Source organism: Equus quagga, chromosome 6, assembly GCF_021613505.1.
Source record: "Equus quagga isolate Etosha38 chromosome 6, UCLA_HA_Equagga_1.0, whole genome shotgun sequence".
Taxonomy (NCBI): Eukaryota; Metazoa; Chordata; class Mammalia; order Perissodactyla; family Equidae; genus Equus; species Equus quagga.
In genome coordinates, this window is record NC_060272.1 from 79,621,819 (window position 1) to 79,645,726 (window position 23,908).

A 23,908-nucleotide genomic window follows, 5' to 3' on the forward strand; every position below is an offset into this window, starting at 1 on the left:
CCTCCTTATCACAGTGTTCAGCACAATACACCAGTATGCCCGTTTGTTTCAATTCTGTGTATGCCCTCAGTGACTGTGCCTGTCTCTTTATTGCTGATGCCAGCTCCACACAATAAAACAAAGGAAGGAGGGAGAGAGGGAGGGAAAGAAAAATAGGAAGAGAGAAATGGAGGGAGGGACGGGTTGGGGAAGAAGGAAGAATTTGGTGAACCAGAGGGTAAAGAGATGTTGAGAGTATCACTTCCTTCTGAAAAAGCAGTTATAATTCTAACATCTTCACAAACTAGGAAAAGCCCTCTTTTTATTAGTCAGAAACAGAAATCTCCCAAAGCTGTCATTTCCCAACCCAGGACATATGCAGACACTAGAAGCTCGAGGCAACAGCCAGGTGGAGCTTACAGAATGTTGTGCAACATCCCACAAAATGGTTAGGAAAAAGCCTGCTTGAGTATTTTTAAAAATAAGTTTCTCCAAGCTGAGCCATGAACACTGTCAAGAATGCTTGCCCTTCCCGTGTGAGGAGGACAGAGCCCGCTGTTCAGCTCTGAACATCCACGTTACAGTTTTTCTTTTAACTCTAAGGAGTTAAAACTCTAAGAAGTTCCCAGTATCAAATATTCCTGGCTAAGTCCACTAATAACAATGGGAATCATACCTAAAGCCACGAACACAATTAGAAGGATCTTCTGAAGGCCATAGGGGAAAAAGGCCAGAGCCAGGCTCAAGCACGGCTTGCCAAGGACTACTGAGATGTCAATGTGCCTACAAATTTTTAAATTAAAATTAAATTTTAAAAATGTTTTCCAAGATATAAGCTGGAATATAGTTGGAGAATAACGAGAAATCTAAGTAAGAATTTTCTCTTTTACCATTAACCACAGTAGCAAACAGGGCTCTCTTTGGTGTTTTGCTTGCCTCCCTGGTGGCCATCACAATAATCGTCCAACCTTAGAGCCAGAAGTCTATCAACCTGATGACTATCCTTGCAAGAGGAAGAATACACACCAAGAATACTCGTTTTCACTTTCTTTCCAAAGAAAATCATAGAAGTGGCTATTTCTTATTTCCACATGTTCCTTCCTGGTGAAGAAAAAGCTACATCAGAAATTCTTCTAGATGACAGAAGTTAACTAAAGTCATTGTTGTAATCATTTCACCACATATGTAAGTAAAATCATTATGCTGTACACCTTAAACATAATGTGATGTATGTCAATTATATCTCAATAAAACTGGAAAAAAACTTTTCTAAAGACCTAAGAGAATGCAGCCACAGAGGCACATGGCAAGTAAAAGGTAGAAATCACACTCGAAGCCACTGCTCACACGTTTGTAACCAAACCTGTTGTGGCCGGGGTTCATTCTACAAACCTGAATCCCGGAATCTGGGGCTATACTCTGAAGGAAGTAGGCACAGTTTATTCTTATAATTCCTCACCATTCCACTTTTAACAATAAAATATCCATTTTAAAATGTGAAACGTCTGTGGACACACGTGGGTAATTTTAGCATATAACACACACACACACACACTTGAAAGGAACTCAGTGGCTAGGACAGCTTTTGAATCCATCCGGCCTATTCTCCTACCCCCACTATTTCATTGCTCTTTCGTGCAAGTGACCACAAATAGTGGATCTAACTTTGGCACATTTCAAGGTCAAATGATGCAGCAAACAGAATTTGACCTCAAACAATATGCCTTTGTCATTCACCATCCACGTAAATGTGCACACACAGTGCGTTCTGCTTGCTGCAAGTTAATAAATCTTTATCCCAGAAGATTACTCGCTGCTTCTTCTAATGCTTTCAGAAAAGAAAAGCCATCTGGATGTGTTTGCTCCTCCCCGTCCATCCCCCACATCCCTCCATCCCCTCAACACACATACAACAGCTGTAAGAGCAAGGAGAGCATGTTTGTAAAATTCCATTGGTTCATGTAGGCACATAATCTGAAGCAGCTCCAAAACGGACATCAAGTAAAAAATACCAGTTTTCAAAAGTCTGTAATTATGTATTTACACAAATTACATAATCCTGTATGTATTTACATACAATTACAGATTATCAAGTAAATAACACAATGTTGTAGTGTTAATGAGATGAAATAGAATGAAAACACCATAAACTGAAACCATTTGTTTATCTACAAAACAGGACCTGGCAGGAACAGGTTCCCCAACGCTGACCTGGCATGTCCTTCGACAGTGCCTGGGGACATTCACTGACAGATGGGAGGGTGGTTCAGTCCATGCCCATAAGTCTTTGACCAAGGTGCAAGTGTTGGCACCAATAAATAGTGGTTTGGTTGTCTGAGCAACTGTTTGCAAAAACTGGAACCACCCATTCCACAGTGGCTCGGGGCCGCCCCATCCAACGGGTTTTGGGTCTCTTATGACAAGAACCGGATGCAAACCCATGAGCTGGGGATGACTGGCTCTACTGCCCAAAAGGACAACGCCCATGCCAAAACCCTGAGCCATCTACTCTCCCAGAACACTTATTTACATAAATTGCATAAGTCAATATTTATTTACAGACCATTACAGTTTATTGTATCATTGCCAAAAGCATATAACAATTTTTCTTGAAAAAAAGTTACCAAAACAAAATAACTCCAAAAGTAGACATTAAAGTAGCATTTTCTAGGAATGCATGGATATTTTAGTCTTTTTCACAAATTCTTTTCTTTGTTTTAGGCTGATTATCTAGCGTCTCATGCTACTTTAAGATTACTTTTGGCTATCTCCTAGAGTCAATTTCTTCAGTGCTAAATATTGTGCCTATGATATCCAAGAAACTTGATTCTTCCCTGTGGTCAGATGTTTAATGTTTTTCAGCCAAAAATATTAAATGCCTTTTGGAAAAACTAAAGCCTGAATATGTGCACATTTCAGCAGCAGCAAAGGCTTAAATAATAAATAAGAATACTACACCTTGGAATTAAATGCAGTTTCTGTTGTGAAAGTTAAAAAAAAAAAAAAAAACAAGAAAATAAACGAAGAGGACATTCTGACCTTTATCATAAATCACTACTTTACATTGCGTCTGTCCCCTCCCCTCAAAATATGTCTTCTTAATTCCAAAGGTTAGACTTAGTTTCTCCTTACGCACTTCAGCAGGAGGGCCCTGCTGCGTACTCCAACCTGGACCACAGACGGGCCCGTGTGCTCACGGCAGGAAGTCATGTGCTTCTGCTTCAGAACACCTCGAAGTCACCAGTGACAGACTTTATTTTTCATAGAGAATGTGCATCAGAGCAAAACATAGTTGGAATATTAAATTTTAACATTAGTTGCATAAATCCCAACACATTTTTTTAACTGTCACTTTCAATTTCCCAACATAACTGGCTAGAAAGTGTTCTCTGTGGTATGAGAATTTGTTATAAATTCCTTTTCCTTAAATATTGCTTTAAGAATTTGGCTCTTTTCTCCTTAATATATAGTAAGAAATAGTCTCCCTTGCCCAAGGGCAAGTTTCAAAATTATTGCTCCTGAAGAAATATGTATTCTTATGCTTTTCAGCATAAAATGTTATAAAAGCCTTGTAAAAGATATGCTATACAGGAACTTCCTCTCTAAAAAACTTGAATGCTTGTGAAGACCACTTTAAAAAAACAAAACACAGTCAACAAGTATAATACTTTCCCTCTCATTGTCATTACTGATGAAGATTTATTCATTTCATTTTGCAAGTTCCTCTTGAAGGGCAGTTCACACCAAAAGGATTTTCTGTGAAAGACGTAACAATGACCCCTATCATACTTGTATAATTTCATATTTGATAGCCAAGTACACAAATAAAAAGTTTACAAGAATGATCCTGTTAATCTGATTCTTGTCCCTTAAAAAAAAAATCTGTGCTATGTAAGTTATTTTTTTCCTTTTTGAGAATTCTAAATCAGTACGGTTGTTGTTAGTCCCGTTGTTCTGGAGACCGAGCAAAAGAGAAGCACACTTATTGTTTAGCTTTGGTATATTCTGCAATAGATTTCAACAAATAGGATATATACCAACCCTTATCTTTTCCAACCGTGAAGTTAACAATGACGGAGGAAGTCATTTATGAGAGAGGAAATATTACAGACACAGAATAAAAGTTTAAGACCCAGTTTATCTTTAATCCTCTGGGAGAAGCTATGAAACAAGCAGTCTGAAGAGTGAATACTCAGTGTCATGAATGATGTGCATAAGTTTACAATAATACGGGCACAAAAGAGATTGTCGCCTTTAGTACATTAGGGTCATTAGAATTTCTCGTATCCATGCACCATTATATTTACTTGCATGAATTTACCACAGGTTTGTAGCGGACTTTGCCATTTAATGCTTACAGAGCCTAAAGCTTCCAAAATGCCTATCTGGCCTGTACATATTTCATTAAAAATAAACTCTATATAATAAATAAATATATAAAATAAATAAAATGTTGCCTTTGGAATTTCTATAAATAAATTTAACTTTTTTTTTTTTTACTAAGAGGTCTTTGCTTTCAATTCACTGGGATGACACCAGTGAGAATTAACTGAAAAAGTCTTTTAAGTAAGACTGCACCCTCCATGCCTTTGAAAATGCAGCGTACCCTTGTGCAGGCCACCAGCCAAAATCCTGATGAGTCGAAGTATGGCAGCTGTGCTGATATAGGATGAAGTAGAACTGATCAAAAATGGAAAAGCGTGTCTATTTCCCAGCATGCATCAGGCCGTCGTCCTCTCTGCTTTTGCTTCTCTCTTCAATCTCCCCTGCTTCCCATCCACTCCCACACGCACCCCCACTCTCAGTCTCCCTCTCCTCCTCTCACAATAAATCAAGCAAGTGGGCACAGGCAGTCCTCCAGGAGGACGAGCCTTTAAGTACAGAACAAATCAGCATGTTCCCATCCAAGCCTCCGTTGTACATTATGCATGCGACAAAGTTTGGCAACAGTGGAGCTGACGTGATGACACAGCTAATCAATAAGAACCCACCGCATGAAACCTTTATAGTGGTTACTTTTTTAAGGGCTCAAGTGAAGAAATTGTCTTTGTCAACTTTGGCTTAGAATATCCTTATATAGTTCGGGTACTTTGTCGGGGTCCACTGGTCTAGGTAAAAAATGTGTGAATTTCTGGTGCCGTTTAGTCCTCGTTCCTTCTCTTGGGGTCCCATCTTTATTTAACGCAACATAGTATCGCCTTCCAGTGTCCACATGTTTATATAGATTCGAAGAGTACGTGTTATACCAGTTTTCTTCAAACTGTTCTCTGAATACACACTCTTGGGTTAGTTTTTCCTGTTAAAAAAAAAAAGCAAAGAAATATTTTGCAAAATTAGGTCTCTGTATTTAAAGCAATATTCAATGGCTACACAATATAACTCTGAAGAGAAAATACTGATTTTAACCCATTTTAACACATTTTGCAATAGCTGTTTATAAACTTAACTACATTCTAATTTTTTATTCATAATGACTAAAACACAAGAGATTCTAAATGTTTTCTAGTTGAACTTTTCCACATGCCAGTTCTCTGAATGAGTCAAACAGGCAAAGGACAACTCCCGTGGTGGGTTGTTCTCGTTTTTACTACAGCGATTTGGGTGGTGGCCATCTTGAGAGGGGGAGCCTTTGCTCAGGCCCACGGCTCAAATAACTGATTCATCTTGAACAGACTTTGTATAAAGTACTTGCTATGTGGACCAACATGAGCAACAGCACCAGCGATGTCAGATATTTCCTGCCCTTGGGAGCAGCGGACTTCCGCCCGACTCTGCAAGAGTGGTTTTCAACTTCAGTGTGCAGAATCGCTGGAGAGGCCTCTTCAGAATGCAGATTTCCAACCCCCAACCCTTTAAAGTTCTGATCCAGAAAGTCTGGAAATATGCATTTTTAACAGGCCCTTGGGGGAATTCTGATGCAGATAATCCTCGGCCCACATTTTGAGATATAATCCTTTCTATCGTGACTGAGTGAGTCTTCCTGAGTACCAAGAAGTAAAAAGCAGTATTCAAGCTCGCCTGTTTCCTTGAACTTAGATAGAAGCAGATCCCCCCCCCAACTTAAAAAGCTGCATTCTCAGGCACACGGCCGCCAAGAAAAAGGTGCACTTTTTCCGCATTCCTAAAGCAAAAAGATTCCACATTTTCATAAACATATTACATTTCTCTTTCCACCTCAGCTTTAGGAAAGCCTGGGTCCCATTTAGCCCCACAGCCTAGGGCTCCTGCGGCTGCGCGTCTCCTGGGCAGGAAGGAGCAGGTCACATGCCACAACCATGAGCGCACTCCAAGCACGAAGGTGCGCTTCTGAGCTGCGCCCTGCAGAAACAAGCAGCACTGGAGGGCCTCCTCGCACGACTAAACTCAAGCTTCTAAAAACACCGTCTTCCTAGAGGGTACTTTTAAAAAAGAAACACTAAAATGACTTTTAGAAATATTCCATTTGTTCTTGCACACCTGGCATGCTACATAAATAAGAAAACAAACAAACACATGTCCGCACACAGGGTCAAAACAGCAAAACAGACAAGGGCATTGGAGTTCTTCCGTTTCTGTCATTCAGACCCAGAGGACAGACAGCAAACTACACGTCCCCCAAACATAGACACCCTTTTACACGCACACGCTTAAGAACACAGTTTAGTGCCCATCATCCCCGGTTCTGTGGAACAAGTCAGGAGGGCAAGGGAAACACCGACAACCCCAACAGTCCACAGCAAGGCAGCTTCTCTATGTCCCTGATCTAAGGAACCAAAGGCTTAAAACGCGCCTGAAAGCGCACAGGGCCTGCACTTCCTGCTGGGAGCTCTTCCAGGGGCTCAGACAGCACTGGGCAGTCTGTAACAAAGTATTATCTCCTTGGACAAGGCTTTGCTGAGAGGATCGAAAAAGGGGGAAGCAGAAAGAAAAAGCAATGCATCTGGCAAGGACAGCAATGATGGGAAGAGGAGGGACGGCGGCGCTGGGCTCACAGGGACAAAGGAACTGCAGGGAGCAACCAGTTCTCCGTAGCTCTGCTCACCTGGCCCACTCCCCTCCGGGTACGGCAGACCCGGCCTGCAGGAGGAGGGGCGCAGTGGAGAGGCACCCCCAAACCAACGAGCCCAAAGTCTCGTGCTTCTCAGGAAACACAGCCCTACGCTGCGCCAGGAGATGAGGCTGAATGCAATTTCTCGTTCAGCTCAATTAAAACTGACGAAATAAAAACAGAGTGCTAAAGGCATTAACAGCTATTTTAGTCTTTACTTCCATCTGCATAATAAATATCCTCCTCACAGACAAGATTAGTCCTGGCTACAACTGTCTGGTTTGGGTTTGCTGCGATTAAGAAAATTTTCTAAACAAATTCTGTTCATTTGTTTTTAAGAGCGCTCTGGTATCGCTTCCTCTTTTTTTTTCTTTCTTTGGTGAGGGAGATTGGTCCTAACATCTGTTGCCAAACTTCTTTTTTTTTCTCCCCAAAGCCCCAGTACATAGTTGTATATCCCAGTTCTAAGTGCTTCTAGCTCTGCTATGTGGGACACCACCTCAGCATGGCTTGATGAGCAGTGCTAGGTCAACCCCCAGGATCCAAACCCACGAACCCCGGGCCACCGAAGCGGAGTACATGAACTTAACCACTTAACCATTGGGCCAGCTGCTCCGTTTGTTTTTTTACTTCATAAAATGAACCAAATTATGGAATTGTATACTGAGCCTTTAACTCTACAAAGGACATGAAAAACTATTCAAATTAAGCTTTCTTTTTCTCAGTGGGCAGTCTCAGCCCCTGACAGACACTTTACCTAAAAAACTGAACACTTCCTCCTCCTTTCGGAACCATGAGTGATGACTAGTTGATATTTGCTTGTAGACACATCATGCCTATAGCACAAGAGCCCTTCTGGGATTAGAAATACACAAAGGGTCACCTTGGCAGAAGGCAGCTGGTTCGCACAATGGTAAAGAGCCTGGCTTTGGAGTCAAAGGCCTCTGCAAACCCAGCTTCGGCCCTCACTAGCCCTGGGACGTTTACAATCACTTGCCTAGCCTCTCCACATCTCAGCAGCCTCGTCTCTAAAGCAGGGTGGCAACAAGCATCTTGAGACAGGGCTACTACAAATGCGCCATCAGAGGACAGTGCTCGGCACTGAGGAAGCCCTCAATAAACAATGTGGTTGCTGACATTATGTCAACATCAGGACCTCTTAGAACTGGAACAAACCTTAGAAAACAGCTAGTGCACCCTTCCTGATTAAATATGTGGACAGTGAGGCCCAGACGTGAACTGATTTGCCCCTCGTCTATGCCACAGGATCCTGCTATCACAGTAATGAAGCCACTAGAGCAAGAAGTTTCCAGGAGGTCCACTGGAGATGCCATATTCTCAAGATGCGCCTCTTCCATTTTTTTACTTTTGCCTAAGCAGTGTGGCTCCTCCAGACCCTGTCATGGAGGGGAACTCCTGACGCTGTTTCCAAGGGGCCAGGCATTGGGAGGGCCACGCAGGGAAGGGCGAGGGTCCTCAGACTATGTCAGGAATTAAGGGCAGCAACTCTTATTCCAAGAGTCACATGTGCTTCCTTTCTTCTTTACCTCAAAATGTAATTCTTAAAAAACACTGTTCATTTTGCAGGAGGAAAGGGTGGAGATGAAATGAAAACAGGGGATGAACAAAATTCTACAGGGGTAGGGATATCACAATCTAACATTTATTTTCAGTATTTATGAAAGATTTTCATTTTACACGTGTTGGAGGGTTTAGTACACGAAAAAAAACCTTTAAAGAAACAGTTGAATAAGCTAAGAAATTGTCCTAGCCTTTTCACTGCTCAGGAAACACAGCTCTATTTCCCCCAGCAGGCTATTTTGTAGAGCATCATTTATACACACATAATAGAACATTCTAGGCAACCCAGAAAACAAATTATTCCATTGAAAACAGTATAATCTGCATGGGCATTTTTTGTGATGGTTAAGAGTTCAATGGTCTCATACTTGGGCGTATCGTACAACTTCAGTTAACAAGTTAAATGAGATTGTGCAGACATTACATTGCAAAACCACTGGCACATTTCAGCTCCCGTAATGATTACACAATTGATGTAACACCACTCAGGGAAGCTTGCACATCTTAAAAATTAAAATGACAATTAAAAGGTAAAGACTATTACTTTTCTATATCATGTACATGCTTTTAAATAATTTCTTCTTATTATTTGGGATTATGTTAATGTGTGATTTTTGTTTTAGGCTAAGATAGATAAAGTAGCAAGATTTACAGAATTAATCTCCTTATGATAACACTTCAGTATTTAGTGGCAAAATATTTAGTTGAGGTGAATATATTTATGTTAAGTATTTGTACTCCAAAGTGATTTTTCTAAATTACAAATAAGTAAATGAATACAAATTGAGACAGAAAAAAAATATATTAATCTGTATTCTTATATATAGAGAGAGGAGAAAAAAAGTTTCTGCCTTCAAATAAACTATACACGTTAGAATTATAGAAGTCAGATGTTTTAAAACTCACCACATGTTTCCAATGCGGATAGTTTATAGAGTATTCCACTATAAAGTGATCAATTCTTGTTTTATTGTATTTCCATGTTTTAATTTTTTTTTAGATTATTTAACTGCAGCTGTTTATAGCGTACCTATCTTTGAACTGTTGGATTATATCACTAGGTTTGGGTGGAGAATGTGGATTTAATTCAAAAGTCTACTAAAGCCTATGCTTTGGAACAAAATCTGTTGAATGTTAGCAACTATGGAAACCTCTTTTTATTTTATATCATCAAATTCTGAGCAGTGGGAAAAACTGAAATCAAAACTTTTAGCAAACCTATTAAAACCAAAGTATGAGATAATAATGTGAAAATTATAGTAGACCCCAGAGAATGTTTAGGAATGTTGTAAGACATCAACTCATACACCCGTCATCCACAGAGGATAAGTTCCAAGATGTAGACAACTGAAACCGTGGACAGTGCTGAACCCCAAATAGACTGTGTTTCTCCTTACACACATACCTATGATAAAGTTTAATTTATAAATTAGGCAGAGTAAGAGGTTAACAACAATAGCGAACAAGAAAATAGAATTCTAACAATATACTGTAACAAAAGTTATGTGAATGTGCGCTCTCTCTCGCATCCATTTAGTATTTTTGTACCACGGTTGGCCACGGGGAACTGAAACCGCAGAAAGCGAAACTGAGGATAGCGGGCACTACAATAGACACGAATCTAAAATATTAGACAATTAGAAAATGTATAATCCACATGGGCATTATGATGCCCAATTCGTATCTATACCTATTTGAAAAGTGAAATCAGAATTTTTCAAAATTTCTTACTCAATAAAACTTACTCATTGAAAACTATAGACATATCATGCTGCTATTTTCAAATATGATTTCCATATTTTTATTTATATATATACATAGTAGCTTTAACCACACTGTCGAAATGATTGCCTTTTTTCAACTCACTGGGTTGCTTAAACCATTATTAAACTTAGACTCTAGAGAAACTGACCTGACTGTAGTGTCCCTGAGCGTTTCATAAGGTGAGGATGGGAGGGAGCCACTCGTCCTCCTGCCTACCGTTTCCTACAGTCACGGTATTTAAGCCTGCCTCAACCACAATGACTTGTACAGATGTCCTCTCCCTCATTAATAACATAGCAGTAAAGTCTTAATGGGAGTTGTTGCAAGGATCAGGGTGATTAAATATAATGACTAAAGGACCTTTAACAAGAAGCAGGTCCTTTAACTCTTCTCTCCTGGGAGAAGTCCCCAAACAGACAGGAAGCAACCAACATAGACAGAACTGGCAGGAGGGCACTATTTATTTCATTAGAAGCTCCAATTCAGATCCAACCCTCTTATGTCCTCAATGTGCCTCACCTTAAGCCCCGTTTTTCAAAACCTCTTTAAAATACCCACTATTCCAGATGGGCTTGCTTTTAAGTCCATGATCCTGGCCATCACAATTGCTGCTGGAATTGTGGGAATAACTGAATCAGCTGTGTCTGGTCAATGCATAAAAAGGAAGCAAACAGGCAGGCAATTTTTCATTTTGTCTCATCAAAATATATAGAAAATTAAGAATTCCTACATTCTCTCCATTCCCCTCGACCAAAAAAAAAAAAAAAAAGCAGAAACACCTTCTTCCCAGAAGCTGCTTCTTAGGTATTCGGGGACTCAAAGGCCGGGGGCCCAGTCTGAACCTAGGGGCACCCACAGACATCTTCTAGGCTGTGCTCTCACCAGCCATATGGCACCAAGGATGCTGCCAAGGACAGAGCCTGCCAAGTGTACCACGGGACTGGCTAGACAATTTAGAGGCCTTCCTTAGAAGCTGCCTGTAGAAATGGACATTTGCTCAGCAAAATATATTAGCTCACAAATTTGCAATACATTTCCAGAGACATAGTCCCACAGGGGAAAGAAAATCTTACTCAAGGTAGGACAGAATACAAATTTGAGAAGTTCAATATTCACTTTAAAAAATATCTGTGCTTGTGTCAATGTGTAAGCAACACGCACTTAATTCTTCCACAAAGAACCCTACAGGGAAAATTCATGAAATTTCTTTTAAGATCTTAGAACACTGAGTTAAAAAGAAATCACACACAACATTTCTTATCACATGATAAGAGTAGCATGCCATTCAATGACCACTCAAAATGCACATCAAAGATATGCAAAAGCTGAAAAAACTTCAAATTAAATATTACTCTATGTAAAAACTGAGAGTAGTATGCCCTTGAAGAATCAGATTGACTGACGATGGAGGAAAATTGGAGAGCTAAAAGGCTGAGAGGGAAATTAAGGAAATAAGGGATCCAAAAAGGATACCGCCCAGAGACTACTGAACCCAGCTACTCCGTCTCATGAGGATCCTTGGGTGTACTGTAGGGAGGGACTGAACGAGGAAAACGTACCAAAGATTTTCTATGGTAGACTAAGCAGACCAAATTCAGGACTTGGTTTGTAGAGATAAAACTAGAGAAACTGAAAGGTTAACAAATATAATGACAGCATAAGCCCAAAGACAATTTTTGAAGAACTAAAAGATTCACAGAATTTCCTTAGATAAAGAAATGCCAACCCTCCACAAACAACATACCAAATCTGGTAACTGGAGAGGGGTTGACTAACAATCCTGGGCCTCAACTTCCCCATCTGTAAAATGAGAGAATTGGACTAAGAGATTCCTAAGGTCTCTTTGTGTCTAAGATTCTAGCAATTCAGTCTTGGAACATCAAAATGTGGAAAGCAGAGCTATCCACAATAACTCTGTAAGGAAGAAGTGAACAGGAAAGGAAAAGAAACTGCTGTGGAGTTGGAAAATAGGGAAAGAAACCAAATAAAATGTGCTGCATCAGTTGCCCACTGCAGAGGGGGTGGGAGCACAGATCAGAAACACAGACTGAAAGCCAAGGGAATGAGGTAGCTATTTCAAGGAGGAAAGGAGGACAGGGAAGAGACATCACTTTGGCAAGAGGGGCCCTCCCCCCTCCTCCCAGGGAAACCATTAGGATGATCCCCTCCTGCAGGGCATCTTGCCTACTACTTCCTTGCATCTTGGGGCCTGCCACCATCCTCCTCCCAATGTTGGCCTCAGTAAACATAGCTCATTAATGAATGTTTGCCTGACCAACAAACCCTGCATCAGAAGCTGCCCTAAGAGAACTTACTTGGAAGAAAAACCAAATCTTGTAAGAAAACAAAAAATGAGCGATGTCACAGAGCGCTCAAACCTGAGTGGAAAGCTGGATGTGTGCAACAAGGCAGATAAAATGCAACACTAAAGAGAAATAATACCAGGATTCTTGAATTTCTCAAATACCCCCAGCCGATGCTCATGTTTCCTCTGCACCTCCACCCCCTCCAACACCCACAGAGAAATCCCAAGTAAAAACTCAAGGTGGATGAAGCTTGTCTCTGGCATCCTCCTGACTCCTTGGGTCCCCAACTCCGAGCTCCAACTGTACTCGCGCCAGCCCAGATTTCCCTGGAACCCAACTCTTCCTCCCAACCCCCACCTTGCGATTCATAATTGACTCTTCTCTCTTAGAAAGTGACTGGTGTCGCCGTCCCTTCCTCTCTGCAACACTTGGGCCCCTCTGCTCAGGCGCGACAGCCCTCTGCCAGCCCTGATCAACGCTGGCACCACTGACTAGTCATCTGTTCCTCCAAAGCATCAAACTCATATGCTGACACAGGCCTTTTAAAACAGTGCTTTAACCTTGAAAACCCCATTGTGATGATAGACATTTTGGGTGCTGTGACAGCCTAGTGAATTCACTAATATGTGAACATTAAAATAATAATAATCATAAAGTAAATTAAATCCCAAAATAGAAAAATTATTTAATTAAGTAGATAAAATAATAATGAGCTACAAATGAGAATCAAGTATATAAAATTAATAAGTAAGACTTTATGGTTAACTCTTTAAAGTATAATTCGAGGGACGCCATATTTTGATTTGAAGGAAAATGTTTACTTATTTTTATAGAGTGTCATAAATCTTTATCTCAGAATTCAAACTTGGAAGAAACACAATTTCCGTGCATCTCCATCCAGTCAGGAGGATCGAGGCTGACCAGGACAGGACTTCCATCACTGCCACGCTCACCCATGAAGATGCTAAGGCAACAAGCCTGGACTGAGCAGCCACTTGAGCCCAGCACCATGCTGGCGCTTCACAGGCATCACCTTCTCTAATCCTCACAGCACTGCTATGAAGTGGCCACCATTAGCCTGTTTCATAGTTACAGCTCAGCCTGTTTGAGGAGGTTGCCCAAGGTCACACAGCTAGTGAACGACAGAGCTGGGTAGGTTCTGGGCCCCGTGTTTCCACTACTCCATGCTTTATCTCCTAGTTCAAACTGTTCAGAATGCAAGTACAGGCTTGAATATTTCATCAAAACATGGAAAACTGAAAATCAACTTGAAAGAGAGAGAGAGAAAGAAAAAAAATACAAGGCAAGTTAACCCAACCAAGAGAAAACTATCAGAAACACAGCAATTCATATGGAAAACAGATGGATGGATGGGTGGAAGGAAGGAAGGGCCCAGGAGAACAGAAAGAAATCTAGAGCTGAGAGTGGACAGCAGGTATGCGAGAACGTACAGTACAAAGTGGCAGCTAAATAGGCAAAAATCAGTCCCCACTAGGGCAAAGCAATCACATTATGCGCCTTAGCGAGAGGGATGTCTTTGGCATGACCTTGGCAAGTCTGTTCTCGGAATACTGCATTGAGCTCTGGGCACTTCATGACAAAGGAAAAGCAAACGTCGATGGAGATTTCAATGAAGAATTACAACACAACAAAGATTAAGAAAGGAGGGGATCAACTTATGTCAGGACTTTAGGCATTTACAGAGAGGATGAAGGAAGACAGCTCTGCGCATGTCTCTCCCACTTAATGCCATAACCTTTTAATCCTCAAGAGGAGCCCTCTGCAGCAGGGGTGTCAGGAATGCAGGCATTTTTCTCAGCTGCCTGTCAGGATGCTGCTGAGGTGCACCAAGTCAACAGACTGCCAAAGGATATCTTTGCACAAGTCCCAGTCAGTCCCTGGCATGGGGGAGGCAGGAGGGACGCGGTGGTCAGGCAGCTGCTGGAGCTGCTCCCTGAGCAGTGCCTCCCACTTTGCTCCAGCGAGGCCAGCTTTCTCCATGAGGCTCAAGGGCACCTGCCAGGCCAGGACACAGCAAGAGAGCAGCACCGTCCTGGGAATGGCTGTGAATGCAGGGGAGCACCCTCCAAAGGTCAGCAATGCAGCCTCTGGCAGCAGCTGGGAAAAACAGAAGCAGAGACAGAACCCTAACAGGGGAGGTGGAAGAAAAGATGGCAGAATCAGGAAACACCTAGCAGCCACCATGTTTCCAAACCCTGCAGCAAAGTTGCCTTCACCCAAGTTTTTTTCTCTCCTGAGAACACCTGCCTGTTTTTCTCCATCTCCTCTGTGAATAATCCTGACATCCTCTCCTACCCCTAGAATTAAGCTCCCCACTCCAAGCTCTCCAAGCCCTTTTTGCACATAATTCTATTATAATATTTATCATACCAGATTGTAATTCTTGGTTTGCATATATGACTCCCCCAACAAAGTCTCGAGTTCTTCTTGAACCAGTTCTAAGATCACCCACAAGAGGAAGTGCCATTTGCATTTGCACGTACCATCAGTTCTCCTTATTCACAGGAGTTATGCTCTGTAAAGTCACCGTGAACACTGAATTAGCGAACACTGAACCACTGCTCCTCAGGGAAGCACGGGGTTCGGTTCCTGGGAGCCCTGGTCATAATAACCAAGACACAACCTTGTTTTACGTGAGTTTCTGTGTAAGTTAATATCGTTGATTCATTAACAATGAACTCACAGCCAACAGCACTACAACTCACGCTTGAGCAAAGCTTATCCAACACATGTATTTTCTCCAAAAGACACAGCACAGCCTTCTCGTACTTAGGAACACCAGACAGCACTTCAGCACAACGCTTTGGGGGCATTTTAAATGGCAAAATCGCCAACAACACAAAAATGTGAAAAACGTGGCACTAAATATATCTCTAAAAGGACAGCTGTTCACAGCCTGAGCTGAAATAAAAAGGCAGAGCATCACATTGTGGCACCTCAGTTGAGAAGACGCCCGTCAGGGGACTCATGCTTTGCCTCTCTGCGCATGTCTGCAAATGACCACAAAGTGCAGTGAGTAATGATTTTAGAGTTACGAGCAAATTTTAGGAGGTAAACAAGTTTGCAAATAAACAGTCTGCAAATAATGAGGATCGACTGTATTTCCAGCACCTACTAAAGTACCTGGCACGTATTAGTAGCAGGCAAGATAAATAATGTTTGTGGACTTTGTGAAAGCAAGCAAGCAAGAGTGGGTGTGAATGGAAGAGGGGGTGATTGAGTGAGCATTAGAGCAGCGGAGTGGGAGAGTGAGTGAGGAACAGGCTGGAGCGCTTCCTCCTTCTGAACCAGGCTGTCCACCAGCAGGAGTGCAAGGAGCTCGGAGAGGCTGACAGGAGAGGCAGGAAGCTCTGCCACCAAAAATGGTCTGAGAAATAACCGTTCAGGGCTCTGTGTGACTGACAATCTCCTCTGAAAGAAGGGAAGGCGCTGGAGAGGGCAGATGAAGGACGGGGTGAGGAAATGGCCCAGAGGGTGGGTGAGGGGCGGAGGACGCAGCAAGCCTGTGCCCCTCCTGTCCTAAGGCCACTTCTACTGGTTGTCTTCACAGCCCCCAATTGACAAGTTGACTGGATTTCATGTGCGCAGTGAGACGAAGGGCTAGGAACCAGGGGTCATCAGTGTCAGTAAATGATCTAAATAAAATATCCATCGCACAGACATGCGGCTCTTCGCAAACAAATATATGAACTGCTCTGTAACAAATTCATTTTAAAGTGTTAATGAATTCACAGAAGTTTTTGTCATAATGTATTTTTTCAATCAAAAGACACAAGTACAGTTAGTACCATGCAGGGTTCCATAACAATTTTTATAAAAAGGGAGCCATAAGGTTTAAACTCAAAATGATCAGGAACCCACTCTGGTCTACACCTCAAATAGCTATTCATAAATTAGGTGCTTATAAACTAGGGTCTGCCTGGAATACAGATAAAAGAAATAGGTGATTTGGGATCCTACTGCCAACACATTCACACATTCCATTTATTCAGTGCCAACTGCATGCAAGACCCTGTTTCAAGTATGGCAGTTCCATGGGAAACCAAAGTAACCAAGTGCCACCTTCACAGAGCGTCCCTGTCATGAACTGGAATTCCATGAGGGACAGTGAAGAACTAGGTGCCTGTCCAGGTTCCACCCCAAGAAACAGCTTTCATAAGTGCCTGACCCAGGGCTTCCCAAAACCAGGCTCTCAAGCTTTCCTCATCAGACTTCCCTGGCAGGGACTGAGGCAGGGGACTTCAGACAAGGCAGCCCTGCGGAGCAGGGAACACACGCAAACCGAAGGTCGGAAGAGAGAAGAGCCAGGATCGTGTACAAAGCAGCGTCTGTCATGAGAAGATTCTGCTCCAAGATTCCGAGCGTGAAGAAAGCCCATTCCTGAGCACGTGACCTGGTACCCAGAACCATCCTCCTCCCACCTCTTATCGCAGAGGAGCTATTAATAAGACTGAGCTATTAATAATTAAAGCGAAATCATTTCCAAACCCTGTAAAATTCCAGCCCTGTGCTCCACGGCGTTGGCCGCTGTGCCTGGGAGGTCTTCAACATGCCTCAGACAACCAGCAAATGCAGCTACCCTGCTAAACAACATAAACTTAACTGAAATTCAGTAAATAGACACTTTTTTTCAAGATGATTTTCCACTAACTAATGGCCAGCAGTACAGATGCTAAGGAAAGAAATGAACCACTAAATAAAAACTAGGCTACCAGAAAGAAAAACTTTTTCCAAAAATCCTATCTATGAAGGAAAAACTAAAATCCTGCTCTAATATGTGTTTTACTCTGGTAAAAAAATATTTTTTATTCACAAAAATGGATGGTCACTCTTATGCATTATTTATCGGACAAGGTTTACTAATTCATCTACATTCAAACCGTAATTTGTCGCTTACTATCTATGTGACCTTGAGTAAGTCACTAAGCCACTAAACTCTCCTCTCCTCATCTCTCAAACAAGGACATTGTATGAAGTAAATCAAAGAGTACAGCAGAAAATGCTCCTCTGAGGAGCTGCCCTCGTTATCATCAAAGAATTATTATTTGGCCCTTTGAAAATTGCCAATGTACGTATGCAACATAAGGCAATGCATCTGGTTTAAATGCATAAGGTTTAAAACCACCCATTTCCAGAGCAAGCCTGCTAGCAAGTAGATTACCAAGCAAATGACCCTTTTCATTTCCTTACATGAATTACATTCATTGGAGACGCCATGCACAGGACATGCCTGAACATCTACCATAAAGCAATCTGAACTGACACACCATAATGACAAATTGCAAAGTCTAGTGGTTCCTTGCCATTTGGGATGGTACCCTGTTCCGTAAACACACAAATTTACTCTGCGTGGTCAACAGTTGCTCAGTCAGCACTGCAGAGCGCCTAACGGAGACAAGAAGGTCTCCAATAAACTGCCAAGGTCCAGCTGCCTCCCAGCACACCGCTGACCCTCCTTGCTAGGACCTCACACGTACCAGGATGCTTTCAAAAGTGGCATCTGCAGATCCCTGGAAGACAAAGCACCTAATCTGGGTGGCTACAAGTTTTCTACAAGAACGTTCTCACTTAGTCTTTTCATTTCATGAAAAAGTAAATGAATTGTTTGAAGGCTATTCTGGACTCTCCAGATGACCTATAACCACATGCTGCCACCTACAAATGTATTTGTGTTTAAAATTACTCTCCGCGCTAAGTAGTGCTACTTTCACCGTAGGGCTAATCGGAAAAGAAAAAGACAGAACATCAGTGATGACCAGAGGATATCATCCGGTTTCCCAGTAACTCGACTAGGACGACGGTGGGGGAACTGCCCTCCCGAGGCCTCCAGGTGCTCTGAGGAATGGGTGTGCTGAGCTCAAAGCTGGGCCACAGCTGCCGGGCCACAATGACACTGAAGCCGTGTCTGAAGTGAGCCTCAGACATCATCCAGTCCATTAAATCCATCATGCCAATTTGGATTTTATTGGTTTATAATTTAGTGTGAATTTTAATATTCATATGTTTTGAATTGCAGTTGCCAAAGAGGTATAAGGAGTTTATGTTTGTACATATTCAAATAACATAATAAAACAATTTAAGTCAATATGGGGTTCTAAGGATCCAAGATACTTTATTTTTTCCTCTTAAAGAGGTTGATACATGGGCTGGCCCAGTGGCGCAGCGGTTAAGTTCACACATTCCACTTCGGTGGCCTGGGTTAGCCGGTTCAGATCCCAGGTATGAACATGGCACTGCTTGGCACGCCATGCTGTGATAGGCGTCCCACATAGAAAGTAGAGGAAGATGGGCATGGATGTTCACTCAGGGCCAGTCTTCCTCAGCAAAAAGATGAGGATTGGTGACAGATGTTAGCTCAGAGCTAATTTTCCTCAAAAACAAAAACAATGTAAAGTGGTTAATACATTCCTTCATTCTGGGACAGGCTGATCTAGAGGGTCCCTCCCACCTCCACTCTCCACACTGGAAACACCACACAATAAACTTCTTTGGCTCACGTGTCTCCACCCATTGGAGACAACTGCCCCTTTTGATTTTTTAAAAAGTTTATGTGCGGGGCCGGCCCCATGGCCAAGCGGTTAAGTTCGTGTGCTCCGCTTCGGCGGCCCAGGGTTTCGCCGGTTCGGATCCTGGGCTCAGACGCGGCACCGCTCATCAGGCCATGCTGAGGCAGCGTCCCACATGCCACAACTAGAAGGACCCACAACTAAAATATACAACTATGTACTGGGGGGGATTTGGGGAGAAAAAGCAGAAAAAAAAAAGAAAGAAAGAAAGACTGGCCACAGTTGGTAGCTCAGATGCCATTCTTTAAAAAGAAAAGTTTATGTGCATTGCAAACACAGTCAAAACCCATCAGACCTCAGTCATTGATTATAGGGATTCACATAAACCAAGACCCAGTCGTATCTCTGGAAACTTAACCACCAAATCCACTAGTAAACACCTGTTTTACAAGCATCTCTGTCAGGATGACGGGGGATTCCGAAGCGCTGGTCCGACAGTTGCAAGAACTAGGCTTGAGTCCCTACTCTGCAGTCTAAGAGTTCTGGGCCTTTGATCAAATCACAGAGCCTCTCTCACTCTCGGTGTTAACAGTTAAATGAGATAACTCCAGTGGGAACACAGGACACTATAAGCTGGCAACTACTTGCTGGGCAGAGCTATCAATGCATGACGCTCAAATACAGCCAGGCTCTGCGTGTATGTGCTTTGGGACAGGCTGAATAGCTGGGTCACCAAACACTTACTGTATGCCTACTGCACATACCACGCACTGCTGGGCCTTTAAGAAACAGAAAGATTCTAAAGACAGAGACTCTGACTCCTAAAAACTGAATCTAGTGGGAAAGACCAACAGGAATTAAAATCCTGGACAGAACAAGGTAAGTGCTATAGACGTGATACAAACCAGAAATCCGTGCTATCCTTTTGCATCACGTTTGCAGATTCCACGCTCCACACTCCCACATCATTACAATTTTAGTGATTGTGCTACCTTTTTTTAATGAAAAGGTCAAATATCTTTCATTAAATGCAAGCTTCTTGAAGGAAATTAATTTTTTCATAGCACTCTTTTTTAGTGAGATGTTTATTATAGTCAATTATTCTTGATGTTTTAAAGTATCTTGATAGCACTCAGATAATTTAGATTAAGAGCCTAAAAGTAACCATAGGAGCCTTACTTCCTGTCTCTTTGGTAAGGACAAAAGTGACAAAAGTAAACTAATATTCTAATACTTCAATCCTCTTGCCAAGTATGCACTTGTGCGTGAGTGTGACCTAACATCCTCTCTAAATTTCACCCAGGACATTCTAATCTTTACATGTGAAGGCTTATATGCCCTACTTTGTCTGTCCTTCCTTTTCTGAGACGCCTATTCATCCTTCAAGACTCATTTTAAATGTCACAACCCAATTTCCCCAAGCAATTACTGAAACACTCTCCTAAGCCCCCAAGACAGGTCTGCATTCCCCTAAAATAGCACATTTCATGTTGCACTGAATTATTTATAAGCATATTTCTCCTACGAGATTTTGAGATATTTGTTGCACTGTTATGCACTTAGCACAGTGTTACGCACATAGTAGGTATAAATGTTTGTGAGTGAATGAGCAAACCAATGAATGAATGCATGGATGGATGAACACATGAATACAAAAATCCAACTCCACCCCATAGCTGGAATTATTCAGGTTTTCCTTAAATCACAACATGATGCACATTAGCAATATAGTTTTTCCTATTTCTACATTCTAATAGGATATCAAAATCCTACCTATTTTTCTGAAGAAATATTACTGCACTGACCTCTGACCTTTTAGATCTATTCCAAGGTAATCTTGGAAACATAAGCACTACATAGATGAAAAGAGAAAAATAATCCCAAAATATGAAAACACATTTAAAGTAATTTTTGCTATATTTATACACTCATTTACTTTATAAAAGTGACTGCTACTTCCCCAAATCTCCTATTTACCTTCTTTCCTAATGAGATCAGTCTTTTCAAGGTTTCCCCAATGCTTAGAAAGAAAACATCTCCAGTTTATTTTACTGAGCTTTACACAACTTCATACAGATCAAAATTCTTTAAGTTACAATTTCTAGTGCATTTGATAACAGAATCATTGCCTGTTTCTTTTCTTTCCTTCTCTCAGTCTAATCACAAAGAGAGTGCAGCATTTTGGTCACTCCTCATTCCAAGTGCCACACCAGGTGTTATACCCACAAACCCAATGGAAGATGTGATTCCTGGCCCTGGAGGAGCCCAGGCTTCACCCTCATTCTCCCGTCACCTGCATTAGGCACAGGCCAAAGGGAAAGGAGGCTGGCTGCCCAGGGAGCTTCCTTCCCAGCTCTACGCGTAAGACCAGAAAGACCTGGCTGCATAAACATCCTGTGTGCACAGAGAACATCACGGGTTAGGCAGACGAGACTCAAGAGTGAAGCCTGAAAAATCCAAACCATAAATGCTTGAGATCCAGAGTAGGAGGAGACAGTCCAGACACCCAAGCCAAGCTCTCCATGTTGCAGATGAGGAGAATGAGGGCCCGGCACCTCGCCAGAGGCAGAGACAGAATGACAGTTCAAGTCTCCTGACTCCTGTTGTCATGTTCTCGCACAACACTATCTTTTTCTCCAGCCTCGGCCATATCCCCCTTGGGCTGGACACAGCAGGGATGACACATCACAGTCCATTTCAGCATGGGAATGGAAGAGAGGGATTCTTCCTTCCAGCAGAGTCCTAAGTACACACTGACCATACAAGTGGACATACAGTGAGGTCCACATCTATATGTTTAATGGAGCATAAAAATAAATCACAATGTTTAATTCATTTCAATCCAACAAGCGTTTATTGAGCACCTGCTATATGTAAGAGCCATTGCTATGTGTTAGGCAACACTAAAAGGAAATATGTGTTGGAGCCGCCCATGGCGTAGCAGTTAAGTTCACGCACTCTGCTTTGGTGGCCCAGGGGTTCGTAGGTTGGATCCCGACTGCGGACTTAGCACCGCTCATCAAGCCATGCTGTGGCAGGTGTCCCATATACAAAGTAGAGGAAGACGGGCAGAGATGTCAGCTCAGGGCCAATCTTCCTCAGCAAAAAGAGGAGGATTGATGGGGCATGTTAGCTCAGGGATAACCTCCCTCAAAAAAAAAAAGAAATATGTGGCCCATGTCCTTTTGATACATTGGAGAACACAGAAATACAATTAACTACATGATAAATTGTACTCTTACTTGCCTGATAATAGAAATATAAACTAAGTATTACCGGGGCCCAGAGTAAACCAGAAGAAATGATAACCAGAGTAACTAGGGTTCGAGTTAGGGGTACGGTACAGGTTTTGCAGAAGAGGCAATGATTTCATTGAATCTTCAAGAAAGAACACTGCTTCATCAGGTAGAGAAGGGAAGAGAAAGGCACGCCTGGGAGAGGGACTAACTTGACCACTTGCACAAATCAGACGGCCCGGCTTGTGTGGAGAACAGTGAGCAGCCTGACTGAAGTCAAGAGATGCCCTGGCAAAGCAGACTCGGCCAAGCGGTCGGTGAAATCCCGGCCTGCTACGCAGCACAAGGAATGCAGGCAGCAGCCTTCAGAGCCACGGGTCGGAAAGGGTCGGAGCGGAGCAGCGACGCTCGCGTCCGGGTTTGAAAGGTAATTCTCCCGTTAGTGTGGAGAATGGGTTGGGGATGGGAGAAGTTGGATGCAAAGAAGCCGCTTAAGATACTCTTCCACAAAGGAAATCGCAATATAGAGAAGTGATCCTGGCCAGACTTTCCTCCAAGTGGTTTCCAAGCCTGAGGATACACACGAGAAGGCATGCAGCTCTCAAGCATAGAAGGAAGAGTCATTTTTGCCTTTTCTCGCCTTTTCCCCCTTGCCTCGCTGGGACTCCGGGACGGGGACTGCCAGCCAGCTGCGCCAGTGCGTGGCCCTGGCAGTGGAGGCGGCAAGCACACTCCTAGCTACACTCTGCGTGCTCGAAAGCCCTACACAGGCAGTTGGGATTCACAGAAAATGTAACAGGACGGGGTTCTCCAACTTTCTGCCCCCGGCTGCCATTTCAGGCGGTCCTGTTGCTGGTCTTCACTGGGTGTACATTCAGGGACCTCCTCAAGCCCTCACCCTGCTCCCAGCCTGTGCTGCACGTGGGGGTACACAGAAGGAGGGCAGCAAGATGCGAGCAGAGATAAGGAAGGAAGCCCCTGAAAGAACCCAGACGGAGAGACCAGGCTCAGCCGGGACAACAAACGCAGAGGCCACTTTGCTGAACACCAAATTCCATCTGCTCTCCTGTCAACCAATAAACCACAGGGGGCTGTCAGGCCGCGATTTCATCTGAAAGACCGGTCATCTCTGTACCAGGAAGGCGCTCCGGAGGGTCGTGCACGGTGGTCCACTGAGGGGCACAAGCACCATGGCCTCTGCTTGTATTTACTCATTCATCACATCCTTTAAAAATTTGTACCTTAATACATGTTCTATAAAATAAAATAACATGTATGAACTATATTCTATATATACAATTTTAAAATAATTTAATAGGTATTACTGAGATCCACACTCAAAACAAAAATTTTTGGTGTGATGGTACGTGATAAAAAAAAGTTTAGAGACCATTGTGATAAACTATAGTCTCTCCCACTAAAGGTCAGATTGTGTCCTACACACAAAAAGCATTTTATTGAGTTCAACTGTGACCGACTTAATTAAAT

At 42.6% G+C, this 23,908-nt stretch overlaps 1 protein-coding gene across 2 annotated transcripts in view; it reads right to left on the reverse strand.

Moving 5' to 3' along the window:
- Positions 1-4,099: 4,099 nt before the first annotated feature.
- Positions 4,100-23,908, reverse strand: part of FGF9 (fibroblast growth factor 9) — a 31,121-nt gene continuing 11,312 nt past the window's right edge. For both annotated transcript variants that reach the window (XM_046663712.1, XM_046663711.1), the window contains one exon: positions 4,100-5,275. In XM_046663712.1, coding sequence (XP_046519668.1) covers positions 5,030-5,275 — 246 coding nt within the window. In that variant the 3' untranslated portion in view covers positions 4,100-5,029. The remainder of the gene's footprint in view (positions 5,276-23,908) is intronic.